Here is a 19497-nt window from a genome sequence, read left to right as displayed (position 1 = left end):
TTTACATGATATATGTAATAATAAGAAAACGAAGAAGAAAAATAATAATAATAAAATATATCTCAGAATCTCATCTTGATCTTAATGTTAAACTATAGCATGTGTGTTTATTAATGGGGTAATGTCTGAAGAAAGCAAAGCAGTGACCAGTTTTTACCTATATATTTATATTTTAAACACTTTTTTCTTTTTTTAATGCATTGTGGAAGTCGACAGTTGTCAGCACAGTGATATGCATCACTGCTGTACAGTATCAGCAGATCTGTAACTGGTGTTACAGGCTTTCACTCCAAACAAGCTGAAGCAGACCAAATTCCACTAGTTGAATCAGTCCTCAAACATTTGATAATGCGATCTTCTGTTTTGTTGGAATAAAAATTTCCAGCCACACCGGGCCTTTGTGGACGAGATTAGACCCCCTGACTTACTCTCTGCATAGATCTTTGGAGCAGCTGAAGCAAGTGCTGGGGCGCTCCATGCTATCGATGGTGGAAGACTGATGCCAGCGATCTTGCTGAGGTCCTCAGTACCCTCCAACAGGGTTTTGTAGGTAGCAGTCTCTTTCTCCAGCTGCACTTTAGTGCTAAGCAGCAACTGATATTCTTGGGCCTGGTGCAGAGCGCTGTCCCGCACTGAAGCCAGCTCAGCCTCCAGACCACCAGCCAGGCGACTCAAAGCCAGCAGCTGTACCTGCTTTTGCCCCTGAGCATCCACCAGGTGCTCCTGGTAGGTCTTCTGCAGAGAGACAGGGGACAAGTGGGTGAGACTTGCATCATAAGCATGAGTACTCTGAGTAAAGGCAGCAAGGTAAATGCTATACAAGCATTTAAACTAAGCAATGTCTTGGCAAAGGTACATGATGCTCTTGCACAATAGTAGTTGCAAACGAACTGTGAAGTTGTTGACTCAGAACAAATGGAGTCTGTCCAGAAAGAAGGCTGTCTGCCAAATGCAAAGCCAAACAGACTTGTGTGAAGTATGGGACAGGTTCTGGTCAGGTGTTACCTGGAGCAGCAGTGTGTCCAGCTCAGTCTGAAGGTTCAGGATCTGACCTCGGCTCGTAGCAATCTCAGTGCTCCCTGCCACCGTGACATCGGTAACTTCTATTATCTCTTTGTCTTTCGAAGCCATCTGAAAACAAACACATTCTGCATTTGTGCAGTCTGATTTGACCAGGTAAATGAATCCGCTTCCAGATGTGTCAGGTCAGTGAACCAGTTGTGAACAGGGAATGACTCTGTAGGTACTGCTGGTGCTGTTGGATGCTTGTTCTGTGTGTCAGGTGTGACTGTGAATGTCGAATTGCTTCACCAGCAAGTGCGTTTGTTCTAGGTTTGTGTACGTACTTTTGAGGCATACCAGCTCTTAAACTCTTTACGGTTTTTCTCCACGACGGTTTCATACTCAGCACGGAGGTTGGCCAGTCTGTTAGAGAGATCCACAGTGTTTTCCACGTGGACATTTACAGTTTTTTACAGTGACATTTAAATTAATTAAATGAGACTAAGTTTGCTCTCTCTAAATATTTATCATAATCTGGGTTGGCAAAAAGTCAATGAAGTGGACAAAATCCACTTCATTCTGTTTTTCTTTATTTTTTTCTGTTTCCCTCTTCCTTTGTCCTTACTCTTTTTCTGTCCTGCCTCAGCTCACCTGCTCATGTGTGCTTTGTAGGGTATCATAATCTTTCACAAGGATTTGATATTCCTGCATCAGAGCAACAATCGCCAGATCATATTCTTTCTTCGGAGCCTTCAGGGCAGCTACTTCGCTCTCCACCACCTGCCTCACAGCGCGCTCATTCTCATACCTACAGACATCATGTAGGAAAGAGTGATACGACTCATAGTGCTCAATCACTGTTACTGAAATGGGTTTGGTTTTTACACATTCCAAAGGAAAGTCATGATGTTTTCGAAATGCGTTAAGAGACCAAAAGCCCAAACAGTTTTAGGCAGAGCAATGAAACATTTGGTATAAAAATATTGATTTAAGTTTTCTAATAAATCAGTTATGGACCCTTGACTGCACCACGAAGGACTTGGAAAATGTTCCACAGTTGCCACAAAAGAACAGCATTTTATAGAATATCAATCCAAAAGATTTGTCCAACATTTAAAAGACTTACTTGATTCTGAAATTATCAGCAGCCAGTTTGATATTATTGATGGTTACCGCAAGGTGTGCAGACTCGTTCAAAATGTTTGTAAGCTGTGGGCAAGGAAAAATCTTTCAGAGAACATTAGATCATAAAGTTTATAAATCTTAATATAGATTTTTAACACTCTTGCTATCATGTATAGACAAAAAAAGCATGTGCACACACCCGTTCTCGAAGAGGTTGTAGTTGATGCTGGTAGGCTTGCATGTCGTACGTGACCTGCAACTTGTTGGCCTGGAACCCCCGAAGCTTCTCCTCCAGCTCACGGTTGGCAGTCTCAAGTTTCTTCACTTTGTTCAAGTAGATGGCCAGTCGGTCATTCAGGGTTTGTAGCTCTACTTTTTCATTGGTGGTGAATGGGTGAAGGCCGGCATCCACGGAGGAGCTTCCTCCAATTCAGAAACCAGCACCACCTCCAGAAGACAATCCGAAACCAAACCTGCCTCCACCATCACCAGAAGCCAAGCCTAACCCAAACCTTCCACCCCCAACTGCCAAGCCTGCCCCAAACCCGTTTCGAAACCCCCAGCACTAGCACTGGGAGGTTCACACACACACACAGCCCACACAACCCATGTCCCCCCCCTCTGTCAGTATCAACAGGCCAGGTCTGCAGAGCTCTGAGAAAGATCAACCCCCCGCAAGGCACCAGGACCAGACAAGATTCCTGGGCGGGCCCTCAGAGCATGTGCGAACGAGCTGGCTAATGTACTGACCTCCATTTTCAATCTCTCTTTCAGCCAGAGCATTGTTCCCACCTGCTACAAAAGGACAGTCATTTTGGCAGGCCCCAGTCTGTCAGGATCAGCAACAGGACTTCAGCCAGCATCACCACCTACATCGGCACTCCACAGGGCTGCGTCCTCAGCCCTATTCTCTACACCCTGTTCACCCATGACTGCGTCGCCTCCCACAAGGACAACATCATCCTGAAGTTTGCTGACGACACAGCAGTGATAGGACGTGTCACTGGTGGAGAGGAAGCAGCCTACAGGAGGGAGGTGACCAGACTGGTGTCATGGTGTGATAAGAACAACCTCATCCTCAACACGGACAAGACAAAGGAGCTGATAGTGGACATGAGGAAGGAGAGGAGACCTCATCGGCCACTTTTCATCCGGGAGCTCGAGGTGGAGAGGGTGAGCAGCTTTAAATACCTGGGTGTCCACATCAGTGAGGACCTCTCATGGTCACTGAACACCAAGCAGCTAGTCAGAAAGGCTCAACAGTGGCTGTACTTCCTGAGGAGGCTAAGGAGGTTTGGGATGTCTCCGGTGATCCTCAGAAACTTCTACAACTGCGTCATTGAGAGCCTCCTGACCAGCTGCATCACCGTGTGGTACGGCAGCTTGACCGTGATGGATCGTAAATGCCTACAGAGAGTGGTGAAGACTGCAGAGAAGATCACCAATTCTCCACTGCACTCTCTGCAGAACATTTACAACCATAGAGTCCAAAGGAAGGCTGCCTCCATCATCAAAGACCCCACCCACCCCCAGCATGGACTGTTCAAACCTCTGCCCTCAGGTGTAGGAGCATGATGTGCAAGACCTCCAGACTAAAGAACTCCTTCTTCCCCACCGCAATCAGAGTTCTGACATAAATCTTCCTAAATTAAATGAGGATCAGATTACAACTCTTGATTCACCGTTTTCATCATCTGAATTCTATAAGGCAATACAGCACCTTCCAAATAATAAAGCCCCAGGCCCAGACGGGTTCCCAGCAGAGTTCTATAAAGAATTCTGGCCTGTGTTAGAACCTACTTTTTTCAGGATGGTGACTCAAATCAAGAATAACCACACAATCTCTCCAAACATGAACTCGGCCAACATTAGCCTGCTTCTTAAACCAGGCAAAGACCCAACACTTCCATCTAGCTATCGCCCAATCTCTCTTATTAATGTAGACCTTAAAATTATTTGCAAAGTTCTCGCAAGAAGATTAGAAAAAATCACTCCATATATTATACATTCGGACCAAACAGGTTTTATCAAGGGCCGGCACTCGGCCGATAACACACGCCGACTAATAAATATAATAGACTACTGTTCCATTAACAAATTAGAAAAAATAGTCGTCTCTTTAGATGCAGAGAAAGCATTCGACAGGGTAAATTGGAAATTTCTGTTAGCAGTTCTACATAAATTTGGATTTGGCCCATCCTTTATAAACTGGATCGAAACATTATACAGCTCTCCAAATGCACGGGTTAGGACAAATGATCTTATTTCACAAAGCTTCAGTCTGCAGAGGGGAACTAGACAAGGTTGCCCACTCTCTCCCTCAATGTTTATCATCTTCATTGAGCCACTAGCAGCAAAAATCCGACAGATTGTAAACATCAAAGGAATCCAAACAGAAAATACAGACCATAAAATAAGCCTTTATGCTGATGATGTATTACTTTTCCTCGGGAACTCACAAACCGCTCTTCTAAAGACAATCACACTTATAGATAAGTTCTCATCTGTATCAGATTACTCCATTAATTGGAGTAAATCAACAGTTTTGCCTCTGAATTGTAAATTTCAGAACATCATAACTACATCACTACAGTCGGGCAACATTAGATATCTAGGTATAAATTTTTCTCCCAGGCTGTTAGATCTGGTACGACTGAACCATATTCCTCTACTAAAAACAATAGAGGACGATCTCAAACGTTGGAACTCTCTACCTATATCTCTCATGGGGAGAGTTGCCACAATAAAAATGATGATTCTGCCTAAAGTAAATTATCTGTTCTTAATGATCCCTAATAAACCTTCTATTGCTTGGTTTAAGTTGCTAGACTCATATATTTCTAAATTTTTATGGAAAAGTAAAACATCTAGAATAAGCTTGAAGACTTTACAAAAGCTAAAATGCAGCGGTGGTCTAGAACTACCAAATATTTATCACTATTTTTTAGCCAATAGACTACAGTATGTTTCAAGGTGGATGAAATCAAACCGCTCAGACAGTCCATGGCTGGATCTGGAACAAACACTCTGTGGGAAATTGAAAATATCTGACTTACCTCTCATTAGCTCCAGCATTAAACATTACAATTGCTTTAAAAGCCTTACAATAAGCACCACCCTGATAGCCTGGTGGGAATTCTTAAAGATGGCTAAGTCTTCACTAATCCCTTGTAAATTAACACCCATTTGGAACAATCCCGATATATGTCGGAAAAAGACAGTACTGAATTTTTCAGAATGGCAAGAAAAAGGAATAAATAATTTAGAACATGTTATTCATGATGGGACCTTTATTTCATTTGAAGATCTTATTTTAAAATATGGAATTAGCAGTAGCAAATTTCTGGAATATCACCAATTGAGGTCCATCATACAGGCAAGATTTAATCTAAGTAATCTAAATCTAGAAATCCCTGTGTGGATAACAGACTTTCTAAACCTCTATACCCCTAAACTGTTATCAAAAATATACAAGTTATTATTAAAAATTAATGATTCAATATCCCTTCCAATTACAAAATGGGAGAGAGATCTTTCCATCATCCCGGATGAAAACTTCTGGACACAGATATGTCTAAATACTTTTAAAATGACTAAAAATCCAAATTTACAACTTATACAATACAAAACTCTCCATAGAATACATTATACAGGGCACAGAATGTTCCAAATGGGCCTCAGAGAAACAAATATATGCACTAACTGCACAGGTAATTATATTGAAAATTATATGCATGCTATATGGTCTTGCATGCCTGTTCAGAGATTTTGGCAGACAATATGTGAAGACTTACCCACATGGTTCCATTGTGATATCCAAGTCTCACCAAAACTGTGCATTTTAGGTGATATAAGTGAATTAAACATAGAAACGAATATATCACATATAGTTCTTACTGCCTTATGCATCGCCAAGAAAACTATCCTCATGAAGTGGAAATCAAAAAATGATTTATGTATAACTCACTACAGAAACCTACTTCTAGACCACATTAGTCTGGAAAGAATGTCTGCTACCACTAAAAATCAATTGACTACATTTGAATCCCTCTGGTCCCCACTGATCAGCTCCATCACGTGATGGGGGTAACCGGCTGTAGTCTTGTCTTGTGGTGTACCCAGCAGGTGGCTGGTGGTGGGCTGGGGGATTTGGGTGTCTGATGGCTCTTGGACTGGAGATGGGGGCTGCCGCTCTGCGGTTTCTGTGTGCGCCACTGGACCACTGTGTTTGGCCTGGAGCGCGGTGGTGTCCTGGGGGCGTGGCCGCTTCGGGCCCTGGGCCGGCCTTCCCTGCGCCGCGGCCGGGTGTAGGAAACCAGGGTGCCTAGTGAGCTAGCGCCAGCTGGCTCTCTTCCTCCGAGGGGTAGTTCTCTGCCTCTCGGTCTTTCTTATCCTGACCCTTCCCCTCCTCCCACTCAGTCAAACATCACACTACACATGGGGGTTCTGGGGGAGGGGGGCCCATGCTACAGTGAGTAGGGCCACCTACCTGGCTCTGCTCGCTGTGATGCGTGATGTCCCACTCCTCCCCTTTTTTCCCCCCTTACAATGACACATTTCATGACACAGTACAGTACACACAGGGCTTTGGGGGGCAGGTGTCACTCAGTGGATGGTGGGTGGCGCTGCTGATGTGACCTCACTTATCTGCTCACTGCTACTTGCCCCTCAATTTTATTTACACATTAGACATTGAGGGCCTTGGGGGGCAGTGTGGCAGTGTGCTGTTATTCAGTACTACATTGCCTCTGTCCCTCCAATTTTAATTGCACTGTAGCTCACACACATTCTTTTCATTTCACACACATATTGAGTGTGTGGGGGGGGGGTGGGCGGGTCCTCTCACACCCCGGTTTGGTGCACCTTGCCTGGTGGGGGGACCGGCCGGTCATTCGGGGCCGGGGTGGCTGCCTCCCTGGGTTACCGCTGACCCGTGCTGGTGTCCGCCCGCCGATATTGTGAGTCCATGTATGTTCCGTGTGTATGCATGAGTGGGTGACTGGTGTGTGCGAGTGTGGGTGTGGGTGTGTGTGGGTGCATGTGAACATGTGTGTGTGGACAGCTGGGCCTGGGTCTATGACTTGCTGAGCCTGGACTTCTGTGGTACATGGTGGTGGGCAGGAGTTACCTCTCCCCACCGCTCCCCGCTGCTTGCCGACTCCGCCCCCCCCCCCCCCCCCGGGGTATGGGTGTCCTGTGGGTCCCTGGGTGCATGGCTGGACATCTTGGCATGGTCCCTGCCCTGCTCCCTTGGCGGTTGTGTCCTGAGGGTGGTTTGGGCCTTTCTGGCATGGGGGGGGGGGTCCTGCCGGGGGTCGGCCGGTCTCGGGCGCCTGGGCCCTCGGGGGCCGCATGCTCGGCTCATGCTGGGGATGTTGGCCTGCCGGGGGGGGTGGGCTGCTCATTGCCTCTGGCTCTCCGGTCACTTGCCCTCTGTCTGTGGGCGCTCTGTCTGGGGCCTCCATTCTTCGTCCTCTGGGGCGTGCACGCGGTGGCCGTCGGAGCATGTGGCCTCAGGTCTCCTGAGTTCCTAATGGGCTGTGGATGGTCCGGGTCCTCCGGGTCCTTCCCTATCTGCCTCTGGACCACGGGGGCATGGTTGCGGCTTCTTGCCCTCATTGCTGAGCACATTCCATGACACATGACGCGTGAAGGCATATACACACATATACACATTGCTGCAAACAGTAGAATTGTGTGTGGTGTGTGGGTGTATATGTGTATATGCATATGTATGGATATGTAAACATGTGTATGTATGTAGCAGCAAATAGTAGAATTATGTCTGGGTGTATATATGTATATGAATATGTGAATATGTATATGTATGTATATCTGTATAATTGTTTTTTTTCCCCTCCCTTTTTTTTTAATTTTTTTATTTACCTACTTATTTATCTACTTATTTTTATTTAGTTGTCTGTTTATTTACTTATTTCATTTGTTTTTTCTTTTTTTTTTATTATTATTATTTTTTTTCTATTTATTTATTTACTTACTTAATTATCATTATTATGATTTTTTTTTTTTTTTTTTTTTCTCTCTCCTCCCTTCTTCTCTTTCTTTCCTGTCCTCTTTTTTATTGCCTGTCAGGCCTGGCCAAACAAATAAAATAAAAACTTTAACAAGAATAGGCTTTAGTAACCTATAGAGCTTTTTCTTGTGAAAACAAATATGTTTGGTACATCAGTACATTCGGATTACCATTCCGATTGCAAAAATGGCCAGACATGACAGGTTAAAAAAAAAAAAAGAGTTCTGAATCAGAAATAACTATTCACACTTCGGTCTGCCAGACTTGGGTACAGACGTGTGATGTGTATCCCACTGGTAAAGAACTCTTTCCTCAGGAATAACCTGCACCTACTGTCACTTTAACTGTAGCACATGTTTACAATTTACAATTATTTACAATTACTATTGCACTTTACTACTCATTTCTGCTGCAGACAATCATGTTCCCGGCAAGGCACAGCACCATCCATCCATACCACTGTAATTTATACATTGCAACCTAACCTGTTGTAAATTTCAAAACCTCTATTAGTAGCCTATATTTAGTGCGTTATTTCTTGATTAATATATATGCTTGTATATATATATACACACTCTTTTGTATTTTTAATGTTATATTTGGCATTCTTAGCGAGGAGCAAAGTAAGCTTTTCATTGTATATAAGGAAACCTGTTTCCTCTGTGCAAATGACAATAAACACTTTGAACTTGAACTTGAACCACCAGTACCAGCACCTAAACCTGACCCTAATCCAAGACCAACATGGCTCTGGACACCACCTAACCCTAGGCCCAAAGAGTAAACATAGCTGGGTCTCACACCACCTCAAAGTGACCCAGACCCAACCGATCCAATACTGGAGTATCTGAAGGATTCTCGGTTGAAGTCGGTTGAAGTCATGGCTCTCTTCTGAATAGCTAAAGCAAATGAGACCCTGAGACACCTTCTGTCATAGCCAGGTGGAGCTTCAGAGGTTGGTGTGAAAGAGAAGACTGAGCAGGTTTGTTTTATAGTCAGGCGGCATATTAGTTGATGCCATTTAGCATAGTCACCAGCTGCCCAAGGGATGCATGCATGGCACAGGGCAAGGGCCAGAGGTTCTTCACATTACCACAGTTTTTCTTTTCATTGTATCAGCAATGAAAATTCTCTGTGCTCTAAGTATTATTTAATCCCTTTAGCACTAGGCTTTATTGTTTAATCGTACGGTTTATTATCCCATCACCACTTAATAATGCTATAAAACAAGTTTTTTAGCTATGAGAGCGAGGAACTGAAGTGGACTCACTTACAGACCCTCAGAATTAAAGATATGAAACGAATATGGATGATTCCAGAGCTGATCTTTGGGAGAGATAGAGTGTAGCATGGTTAAAGGCCATGCCTGTGGCTCACCAACAGACCTTTGATCCACAGCACTGACTGTGGGAAACCTCCAAATGCAAAATCTCTGGGGAAGCAAAGGCAAAACACAATGAGCAAATACGACTGTCCCACAGCCATAATTCAAAGTACAGATGAATTATGCAGCACATTTGCCGTCAGGGTTCATACATATGCAAGGTGAAACCCAGCAAGGTTTTATTTTTTATTTTTTTTAGATAAATGTTGAGCACTCAAATGGGCTGAATTACTGAAAAAAACAGTTTGTGAATGATGCCTTTAGAGGGCGGAGGTGAGTATTATTATTGGCATTTGGCTGATGCTCTTATCCAGAGCGACTTACAATTTGATCATTTTACACAAATATCCTAACTGCATGTCTTTTGGACTGTGGGAGGAAACCGGAGAACCCGGAGGAAACCCACGGGGAGAACATGCAAACTCCACACAGAGAGGACCCTGGTCGCCCGGCCGGGGAATCGAACCCAGGCCCTCCTTGCTGTGAGGCGACAGCGCTACCCACCATGCCACCGTGCCGCCGAGTAAATAGTAATTTATTAAAAAGTCCAGTCGTAGGAAGATTAAGTGGTTTCCAGCGGTAACCTTCATAGCGGTAGCAGTGGTAACACCACGGACCGCCGATCAGTACGGTGGCGGTTCAAATCCGGCTCTTGGTTACCCCATTTACACCGGCACAAACACCTGCTTCATTACTGCAATGAATCTCCTTACTTCCTAGTGGTTAGTGTAGTGGTTAAAACTTCTGCCGTTGACATTGTAGACTGGGGTTCAAACCTGCGCCATGACGAGCTCCCTACACTATAACAATAAGAGTCCCTGGGCAAAACTCCTAACACCACCTTGGCCTACATGTGTAAAATGACCAAATTGTAAGTGGCTCTGGATAAAAGAGTCAGGAAAATGTGAATATTTCTCTTTCATCAGAAAATAATTTTTCTTTATCAAGAAATCATACAAAAAAAGACAACTGTTTATTTGATGGTTGTTAATGACGTCTTTAGTGGGCGGAGCTGAGCGGCGTTTATTTATTTGATCGTCGTTAATGACGTCTTTAGAGGGCGGAGCTGAGCGGCGTTTATTTATTTGATGGTCGTTAATGACGTCTTTATAGGGCGGAGCTGAGCGGCGTGTGTTTATTTGATGGTCGTTAATGACGTCTTTATAGGGCGGAGCTGAGCGGCGTTTGTTTATTTGATGGTCGTTATTGACGTCTTTAGTGGGCGGAGCTGAGCGGCGTTTGTTTATTTGATGGTCGTTATTGACGTCTTTAGTGGGCGGAGCTGAGCGGCGTTTGTTTATTTGATGGGTGTTATTGACGTCTTTAGAGGGCGGAGCTGAGCGGCGTTTGTTTATTTGATGGTCGTTAATGACGTCTTTAGAGAGCGGAGCTGAGCGGCGTTTGTTTATTTGATGGTCGTTAATGAGGTCTTTAGAGGGCGGAGCTGAGCGGCGTTTGTTTATTTGATGGTCGTTAATGACGTCTTTAGAGGGCGGAGCTGCGCGGCTTTTGTTTATTTGATGGTCGTTAATGACGTCTTTAGAGGGCGGAGCTAAGCGGCGTTTGTTTATTTGATGGTTGTTAATGACGTCTTTAGAGGGCGGAGCTGAGCTGCGTTTTTTTATTTGATGTTTGTTAATGGCGTCTTTAGAGGGCGGAGCTGAGCGGCGTTTGTTTATTTGATGGTCGTTAATGACGTCTTTAGAGGGCGGAGCTGAGCTGCGTTTTTTTATTTGATGGTCGTTAATGACGTCTTTAGAGGGCGGAGCTGAGCTGCGTTTTTTTATTTGATGTTTGTTAATGGCGTCTTTAGAGGGCGGAGCTGAGCGGCGTTTTTTTATTTGATGGTCGTTAATGACGTCTTTAGAGGGCGGAGCTGAGCTGCGTTTGTTTATTTGATGGTCGTTAATGACGTCTTTAGAGGGCGGAGCTGAGCGGCGTTTGTTTATTTGATGTTTGTTAATGGCGTCTTTAGAGGGCGGAGCTGAGCGGCGTTTCTTTATTTGTTTATCGACCATTAAGTTAGCGTATAAATGATTAGCTAATGCAGATGTTTATTATGTCATTACTTTGTAGTTCCGTCACATTTTAAGCCCTACAGTAATAAATGACCAGTAGGGACCAGGTGAGCGTGACTGTACCAGTTTGAGCCAGTTTATCTGCCAGTGTTTGTGTTTCATTCAGCCTGTCAGGTAATGAGCGAAGCCCCAGACACACGGACTAAATAGCCTAATTCCAACAAACCTAACGTTACTAGGTTGCAGTGATAGAGACGCCAGAACTGTATTGTGGAAAATGGTTTTATTGATCCTTTTATTAAACATTAATAACAGACTGAACAAAGTCTCAGTGACCTACGTTCTCTGATTTCCTCAGTCATGCGGCGACGCAAACACACGCGCACTCATACATACGAAGGACAAGAGACACTGTCGCTCTGAGACAGACAGAAGAGAGAGAATGTGATCCAGTCAGTGCAGGGCTGGGTAGATTAAGTGGTTTCCAATGGTAACCATATTTCTCTTTATCAGCAAATCAGCAGTATTAGCATAGCCTGACCGTTGGGTCACATGTTAATGCTAACACGGCTAACAATGTCCGGAAACTAACAGGGCATGAACCCCAGGTGTTTGCATAGCTGTGCTCATGCTAACTGGTAGTTTTATGGCCTGGTGGCTTCCAGTTGTGGCAAAAATGCTAATGTGACTACCACCAAATGGAAACTAGCACGTGGTGCTGATTCCTAAACCGTGGTGCAGATTCCGAGTTTCCAGGAGTAAATGAAAGGCTGCGTGCTAATGACGTTAGCCAAATGCTAACTGGTTCCCATTTAACTTTCATCCATTGTTAGGGTTAGGGTTAGGGTTATCATTATCATTCTGTGGTAAAATATTCCAGTAATCCAGAAAGAAGCACCCATGAAAGAGTGGCTATTGCAGGGTGAATGAGCATCTCTTAGCCTAGCGTAGGAGAATTCCACCAATTCAAATTTTTTACCAAATTCCATCGTTGTGATGTAAACAGAGTGGAATAGTAGAGACTCTGATTTCTTTACAGTGTTGGTCCCACGACTGCAACACCAATTTAGCCATTTTTTTACTGTCCAAAACCAAAAAAAGAGTTTTCTTTAAGGACTATTTCGCCTCACAATGTCCTGCATGTATCCCTCCACCACGAAACTTGATCAAAAAAACTATCATAACACAGCATCTCAGTCATCAGACCGGGAATTCATAGGGAACAGGAGTCGTGGTCATAACCATGCCATGTAGGAACTTTCTGTGAGGGAGCTTTTAGAGGGGGACGTCTGGTTCCACCACCATAACAGTTAACTGCTCTGTTTACATCTGAAATGTTAGAAAAATGTAGAGAAATTAGTGCAATTCCCCTTTAAGACATATGTCTGCTAACGCCACCTCTGCAGATGATGCAGGTTTAGGGATGTGTCCAGATGCTAATGTTCCAGGGAGCATTTGGACTTCGTGTCCACATCCTACAAACACAGCATTCCCAGGAAACCATTATTCAAGAGCAGAACAGGAATTTCAAATCGGGTTCACAGCATTTGAGATTTTGGTAGACGGGACAATGTGAAGGTTTCAACTCTTTCTCTTTTATCTGTCTGTTTTGGAGCTTTCAGAGAGAGCTGAAGGTCGGGACATGGAAAAGGGGGCTTTGATGGTACATGGGGAATGTAAAAACATGCACACAGGGCTCTTCGCTTTGTGTCTGTCTGGAACAGCTTGGATTTCTCAGAACCGCACAAACAGAATAAATTACATGGTAGAAAATGTAGATCCATCACTATGGAGACGTTCTAACTGTGTTCTGTTCCAGCGTTCTAATTCTAATACTGTTGTAGATTTAGCAGGTTCTTAAAAATACTATATACTTAACTTGGCGTGTTACGACGTTTGAATGTATAAAATAGCCCACAAGAGAATAAAAAAAGGTCCAGTACATTGAAAAGTTTACACTCTTGCGTCAGGAGCTAGAAAAGTGCAATCAAACAAAACAAGAAGATACAGACATTTTCAATGAGCATGAAACACCCACCATCCAGGGCCAGGATTCATAAAGCATTTCAGAGCAGGAGCACTGACCAAAGGCCAATCAGACAGGATTAGTTTACCACGAGGAGCCAGGACGCTGCCAGTTTACCACAGGACATCTTCAAATGGGATGTGGAATCTCAGTGTAAACTAGAAAAGTGCATTTCCTGAAGAAAATGCAGACATTGCACAGCTTAAGTAGGTCCCGGGTGGTTGCTAGGGTGTTGTCAAACAGTTAGCAGTTGTTATGGTGATGCTGAATGGTCACTATGGTATTTGAGGAAGTTGCAGAGGTGTTGATAGGTGGTATCCTAGTTGGTTGTTGGGGTGTTGCTAGATGGTAGCTAGGGTGCTGTCAGGTGGTTGCTGGGGTGTTGCTAGGTGTTCGCTATGGTATCCCAGGTGGTTTCTGGGGTGTTGCTAGGAGGCTTACTGGGGTATTGCTAGGTGTTCACTATGGTATCCCCGGTGGATGCTGGGGTATTGCTAGGTGGTAGCTAGGGTGTTGCTATTTGGTTGCTATGGTATCCCAGGTGGTTGCTGGGGTGTTGCTAGGTGTTCACTATGGTATTCCAGGCGGTGCTTGCTTGGGTGTTGCTACGTAGTTGCTGTGGTGTTGCTTGGTGGTTGCTAGGGTGTTGCTAGGTGGTTGCACTGGAAACTTTATGAAGTGGTGCATTTAGACAGGACTAAAATTGCTGAGCAATGCTGGCCAAATGACATTACCCACCTCTTCATGTAAAACTAATCCAGTCAGAATAGGGCTTGAAGGCGTTTTTCCACTGCATATTCAAAAACAAGAACTAACCAAAACATGAATCAACAAAACTAACTTTTAGTTAGTTCAATTTCATTTCCTCCATTTGTCAGAAGGCTGGAACAATCACCATATCTGTGATAGAAAACAAGTTAACTGCACATGCTAATAACATTAGCATTACCTTCCTAACTAGCTTATATCAAGCTTCACAAAGTGTTCACGAAGCAATAATTCTAAAAAAACAGCAATCGACATGTCAATATATGATACTAGTTTATGGTCTGGTGCACTTATAGGTGGTGTTATAGTGCTTACTGGCATTATCCTTACCTGGAAGAGTAAATAATTTGCTAACTTTCGCTTGTTTCAGCTGCAAGTGTTACCAAATAGAGAGGACAATGGGTCCCATTAGGTCCTGTGGGTACCAGTCTTGTACAGGGTCCATAACCCATAAAAATGGAACCTTCGGCACTGATGGCTAATTGAAAAAGCACAGTTCCAGTTTTCTGCAGTAGAAACACACATAAATAGAATTACGAACAACCAAGAAATCTGATGCAACATCAGCTCATCTCAAACTAAAACCATCTAACCATTCATTCAAATGTTTTAATGCTCTATTCAATCAGCCGATGGTCGTAAATGCATCTAACCAATCAGAATTTAGATTTTCAGCCCTGGAAACAATTCACAGCTAGATTCTAAAAGCCTCCAGCCAATCAATATCTGGATTTAAGGCCAAAGTTGAGCAATGTTCTCACTAAAAAGAAATAACTTTTTGTGTTAGCGTGCCAAGTTTTAGGGAAGGTCTACCAATGCTTTTATGTACATCTCAAGGGAGAATGTATGCTTAGGAAATGTTTAGGAAAGATATCTGACTAAGTGTTCATGCTCTTTTTGATGTGCCTTGAGTTTTTCTGGTGCTTTGCTTCTTCTATTTACATGCAATTACCATAGACTCTTCCCGCAGAGGCTGGTCTACGTGGGCGGGTTTTGAGAGTTGGTCACAGTTTTTTGGAGCGATGGTTGTACTGTGTTCTGGGAAGATCAATTCATGGTTGGAATGCTGTTTAATGAATATTTCATCAAAATATGAAGGAAAAGTTGCAGTAGAAGAAATTAGCTAAACATTTCTAAAGAAAGCTGCACTAGAGGAAACCGGAAATCATGCTAATTGGTCACCACTACCTTTCATCCATTCTAAGATGCATTCTGGGGTATTCCAATAATCTAGACATAGTCAGACAAGGAGCATCCATAAAAGGAATCGGATTCTTCTTGGATATCCTAAGAAGATCAAGTATGCCGAGACCTAGCTTGCTTTCATGAAGATGGCTCCTATGTTTCTTCTTTTGGAGTGCTGATATTTTAGGGGGTGTGGTATCTTCTATTTGGGTGTGGCTGCTTTTTTTGGTGTGCTTTGTTTCTTGGACTGCCACAAGTGGGCGGAGATAGTGAAGGCATCCACGCTCATGCTCACGGTGCGAGACGGCAACGCACTGAACTGCTTCCTGTCCGAGCTGTATTTGTAAATGGCCTCCACGGCAGAACAGGAAATGGTACGTGGGCCTACACCGCACAGCCGCTGCAGCTCATCCGATTGGCCGTCCAGAGTATAGATGGCACGGAACTGACAGTTGGAGTCACGAAGGAGGATCAGGAAGTGGTTAGCCGAGCTTTTCTCCATCTCCTAGGAAATGGGAATGGGGCACGGTGAATGAAAATGGAAAAAAGTTGTGATGTTACAGCTAAGAGAGACTGAACAGTGACATGATGGAATATCAGGAGGTGTGACGTCAGGCCACATATCAAGGCTCATTTGCCCCTATTTTGAGTTTTGTCTGTTGTCTCACTTGGTTTGAGTTAGCCCTGATTTACCAAGCTTTACATAGCCAACCTTTGTGTCTTATAGGCTGTACTCTTATAAAGACCTTTTGTTATTGTGTGCTTTATTCTGATGACAATAAATGAATTTTCGCACACCAAACACATTTCTGAACAGTGAAAATTTGACATTATTTATGTTTGATTTTTGCAAACTTTTGCCAGGGATATGAACTCTCTGACCAATCACTATCATCTCCAGTGTTGGCATGGCGACAACCAAGATCATGAACTGGGTGAACTGCAACTAGAACCTATTCTCAAGCACCAAAAGGTTCAGAATTTCCAAAGCAGCTCATAGTGGGCTACAAACATCCAGGTTATTGGTGGAAGCACTCAGAGATTCAGCTTCTGAATTAAACGATGATGTTTTCCGCACTTTCACTTTTCCAAAATGGAAAACTGTCACCGTGATCTGTGGAGAGCAAAGAACAATTGCACCTTGTGTTCTGAGCTTAGTGTCATGTGGGGCTGCATCTCCAAAAGCAACTCAAACAATGAAAGAGCTTGTTTTTCTTTTCACCATATAAATAACATGATTTAATAAAAAAAATTAACTGTGTCTATTTCCGTTGTTTATTTACATCACATTCAGTGTGTAACAGCCTTAACTCTGATTGTGCCTCTGTTAGCCCACTCTACAGAGGTCATTTTGTGCCAAAAGTTTCAAAAGAAATAAAATCAGCAAGCAAAATGTTACATATCAAAATCTCCAAATACAAATAATAAATTACATCAAACTCTGATCATTTTTCAAAAAGATTGCTACTCATTTTTTCCTAATAAATGTATTACTTATTTTGCCAGTCTTAGCTTTCATTTCCTGTTATTTTTGCTTCTGGAATGGCACTTTTCCTTCTGAAATCTTTCTTTTTGCACATTTTCATGAGAGGCAGGGCTTAGAAGAGGGAGTTCACCTGCATCCTCTTTTCAACTGATTTGGAGGTCTTCTGACACAAAGCTACCCCAAATATTGCTCAGAATGTTCTTTATGCCAGTGCAACCCTCTTAGCACAATTACTTAATACAGTGTGTTCCACAAATCACAGATCACGGAGATATTTTTATTTGAAACTTTTAGCACAAAATTAACTCCAAACATCTCACCCTAGAAATCGTAGTTGGTCAGTGCTGAGTGGCAGCTGTTTGTAATTTAAATAAAGTTGAAACCAACTTTTGTTTCCACATTTTGAGCAAGTTCTCACTGCTTGTTCTCCTTCAAACCCTCATGTATTCTTTCACTTGAAATGGAGTGAAATTTCACTGGGAAATGGCCCCAAAGCAGTTCATTTCCAACCCTGATCTAACACACCTGCCCTCAGGGGCATCATTTTATTACAGCCAGATGTGTTCGATCAGAACTCTCCAGGGTGGAAGATCTCCAGGACCAAGACTTTGTTTTTTGAAAAACAGAAAATGTCTGCTGTTCCAGTTTACTTCCTCGACACGTGTGAAGGTTTAAACATCATCCTGTCCATGATTAAACTCAGATACTGTTAAGCCTTTACAGTAAATAGACACTGATCTCTAGAGCACTGCTACTAACTGACTATTAGGTGGACCTCACTCTCCACTACTGTCCTCAAAAATAACATTAAAAAAATTCCCTTCAGGACGGTTTCTCCGTCCTCAGACTCATGCTGTAGATCAGATAATGTGAGAATGTGGGTGGATGTGAGGTGAGGAGGAATCAGAGCTGTATGTGTGTGCAGGGGTTGCCGTACCTCAATAATCTTGTTCTTCTGACTCTCGTTGACTTTTCCAGCGAGGCAGCAGCGTGAGAGGGCATTGTGGATGATGAATTTGTTGGATTTAAAACTCGGCTCCTTGAACAGTTTGGGCCCTAAACACACGTGCACAGTTAAAACATAAAGATGCGCCTTATGTGTAGGCTCAACAAATTGATTATAAATATGTTATCGACACAAGCAAAATGGTATACGTTTCATTTAACAGATAAATAGTGTACTGCTGCTGGCCTTCCTTGAAGCTCTACCTTGCTGGTATACAAATAGAAACTGTAGACCAGTTTACAATTCCAAACCGCCTGTTTGGTGACCTTCTTACTTACCTTCACTCATACTTAACAGGCAAAATCCAAACTTCAATAAAATGTTGGGAAAGTAAGTGAATGCCATGCCTTTGTAACACCTGCAGAATCCAACATGGCATATCATACTGAAATAGGCATAGATGTCCCTAGAAAGACATCATCTAGAATGCAGCATGTATCATTCAATGTTAATGGTGCCTTCACAGACGTCTAAGTTACCCATTAATACCCCTTCACACCATGACAGAACACTGGTAACAATCTAAATGGTCTGTTTCTTCTTTGGCCCAGAAGACAATACTACACGTTTCCACTGCGCATCAGTCAATTTTAGAATCAAGCCCAGAGAAGTCAGCAGTGTTTCTGTACGTTGTTGATAAATTGCTTCATCTAATCATAGTACAATTTTACAAAATATTCCTGAACTCATGTGGTGATATCCATCACAGGAGCATGCTAGTTTCTAATGCAGTGCCATCTGAGAGATTGAAGATCACGAGTACTAAGTAACAGATTTCAGCCTTGCCCTTCACGAACTAAGATTCCTCAGCCAAAAACAGACCTGGATTTGACTCGATTCCTTGATGAAATAATTATAAAATTCAGGACACGGGCATCACTTCACAATGAAATGGGATTTAAAGCATCTTGCCTTGTCCAGTGTCTGTTATTTATGCTTCAAATTTGCCAGTTACTAGCGTGTTACTGTTCAAAAGTGTGCCACAGGTCCCACAACACTGACATGAATGATGTCTAATTGGCTATTTGAGGTATTCTGTGGTAATCTGGGGTATCAGCCAATCAAATCACACACCTCCTCTGGTAAAACCAATCCAGCTCCAGTGGGCTTTAAGATTATAGTAGTTTAAGCTTAATTGAGTGAAGATAAGCAGATGAGCATTTACCAGTGTATTCTGGGATTGAAGCAGGAGAAGAAGCGTTTGAACCGTTTTCCCAGTCCTTATCTCCATTCTGATTGGACAGACGTCCTGGTGACATCAGCTTTGATGGTGAATCAGTGATGCTGAGGGAGCAGAGGGAAAAATTCACACAGTCCTAGTAAACTCCTGAACTTGGGAAGTTCAGACTTTCACAAGGCAGATGCTCTGGAACAACTAACAGTCGTACATACTCGTACATACTAGTGGTAAACATCTTTAAAAAGATGGTTCTTTAAGGGTTCTATAGTAAAGGGAATGGTTC

The 19497-nt window shown here is 43.1% G+C and overlaps 2 protein-coding genes across 3 annotated transcripts in view; both read right to left on the bottom strand.

Annotated features, from left to right (window-relative positions):
* Positions 1–214: 214 nt before the first annotated feature.
* LOC108413116 (keratin, type I cytoskeletal 15-like) lies at positions 215–2634 on the bottom strand. The gene is made up of 4 exons (XM_037543365.1): positions 2327–2634; positions 2129–2211; positions 1006–1131; positions 215–735 (listed from the first exon to the last, which is right to left on the bottom strand). Exons 3-4 carry the CDS (start codon positions 1129–1131, stop codon positions 328–330), a joined length of 534 nt encoding a protein of 177 aa, XP_037399262.1. The 5' UTR covers positions 2129–2211; positions 2327–2634; the 3' UTR covers positions 215–327.
* A 9193-nt stretch (positions 2635–11827) lies between these two features.
* LOC108413120 (calmodulin-regulated spectrin-associated protein 3) overlaps positions 11828–19497 on the bottom strand; it is a 53084-nt gene continuing 45414 nt past the window's right edge. For both annotated transcript variants that reach the window (XM_017685474.2, XM_017685476.2), the window contains 3 exons: positions 19200–19318; positions 17966–18084; positions 11828–16047 (listed from right to left, as the gene is read on the bottom strand). In XM_017685474.2, coding sequence (XP_017540963.2) covers positions 15745–16047; positions 17966–18084; positions 19200–19318 — 541 coding nt within the window. In that variant the 3' untranslated portion in view covers positions 11828–15744. The remainder of the gene's footprint in view (positions 16048–17965; positions 18085–19199; positions 19319–19497) is intronic.

The sequence above is a fragment of the Pygocentrus nattereri genome, chromosome 12 (assembly GCF_015220715.1).
Source record: "Pygocentrus nattereri isolate fPygNat1 chromosome 12, fPygNat1.pri, whole genome shotgun sequence".
Taxonomy (NCBI): Eukaryota; Metazoa; Chordata; class Actinopteri; order Characiformes; family Serrasalmidae; genus Pygocentrus; species Pygocentrus nattereri.
This window is presented reverse-complemented; position numbering and strand designations above follow the sequence as displayed.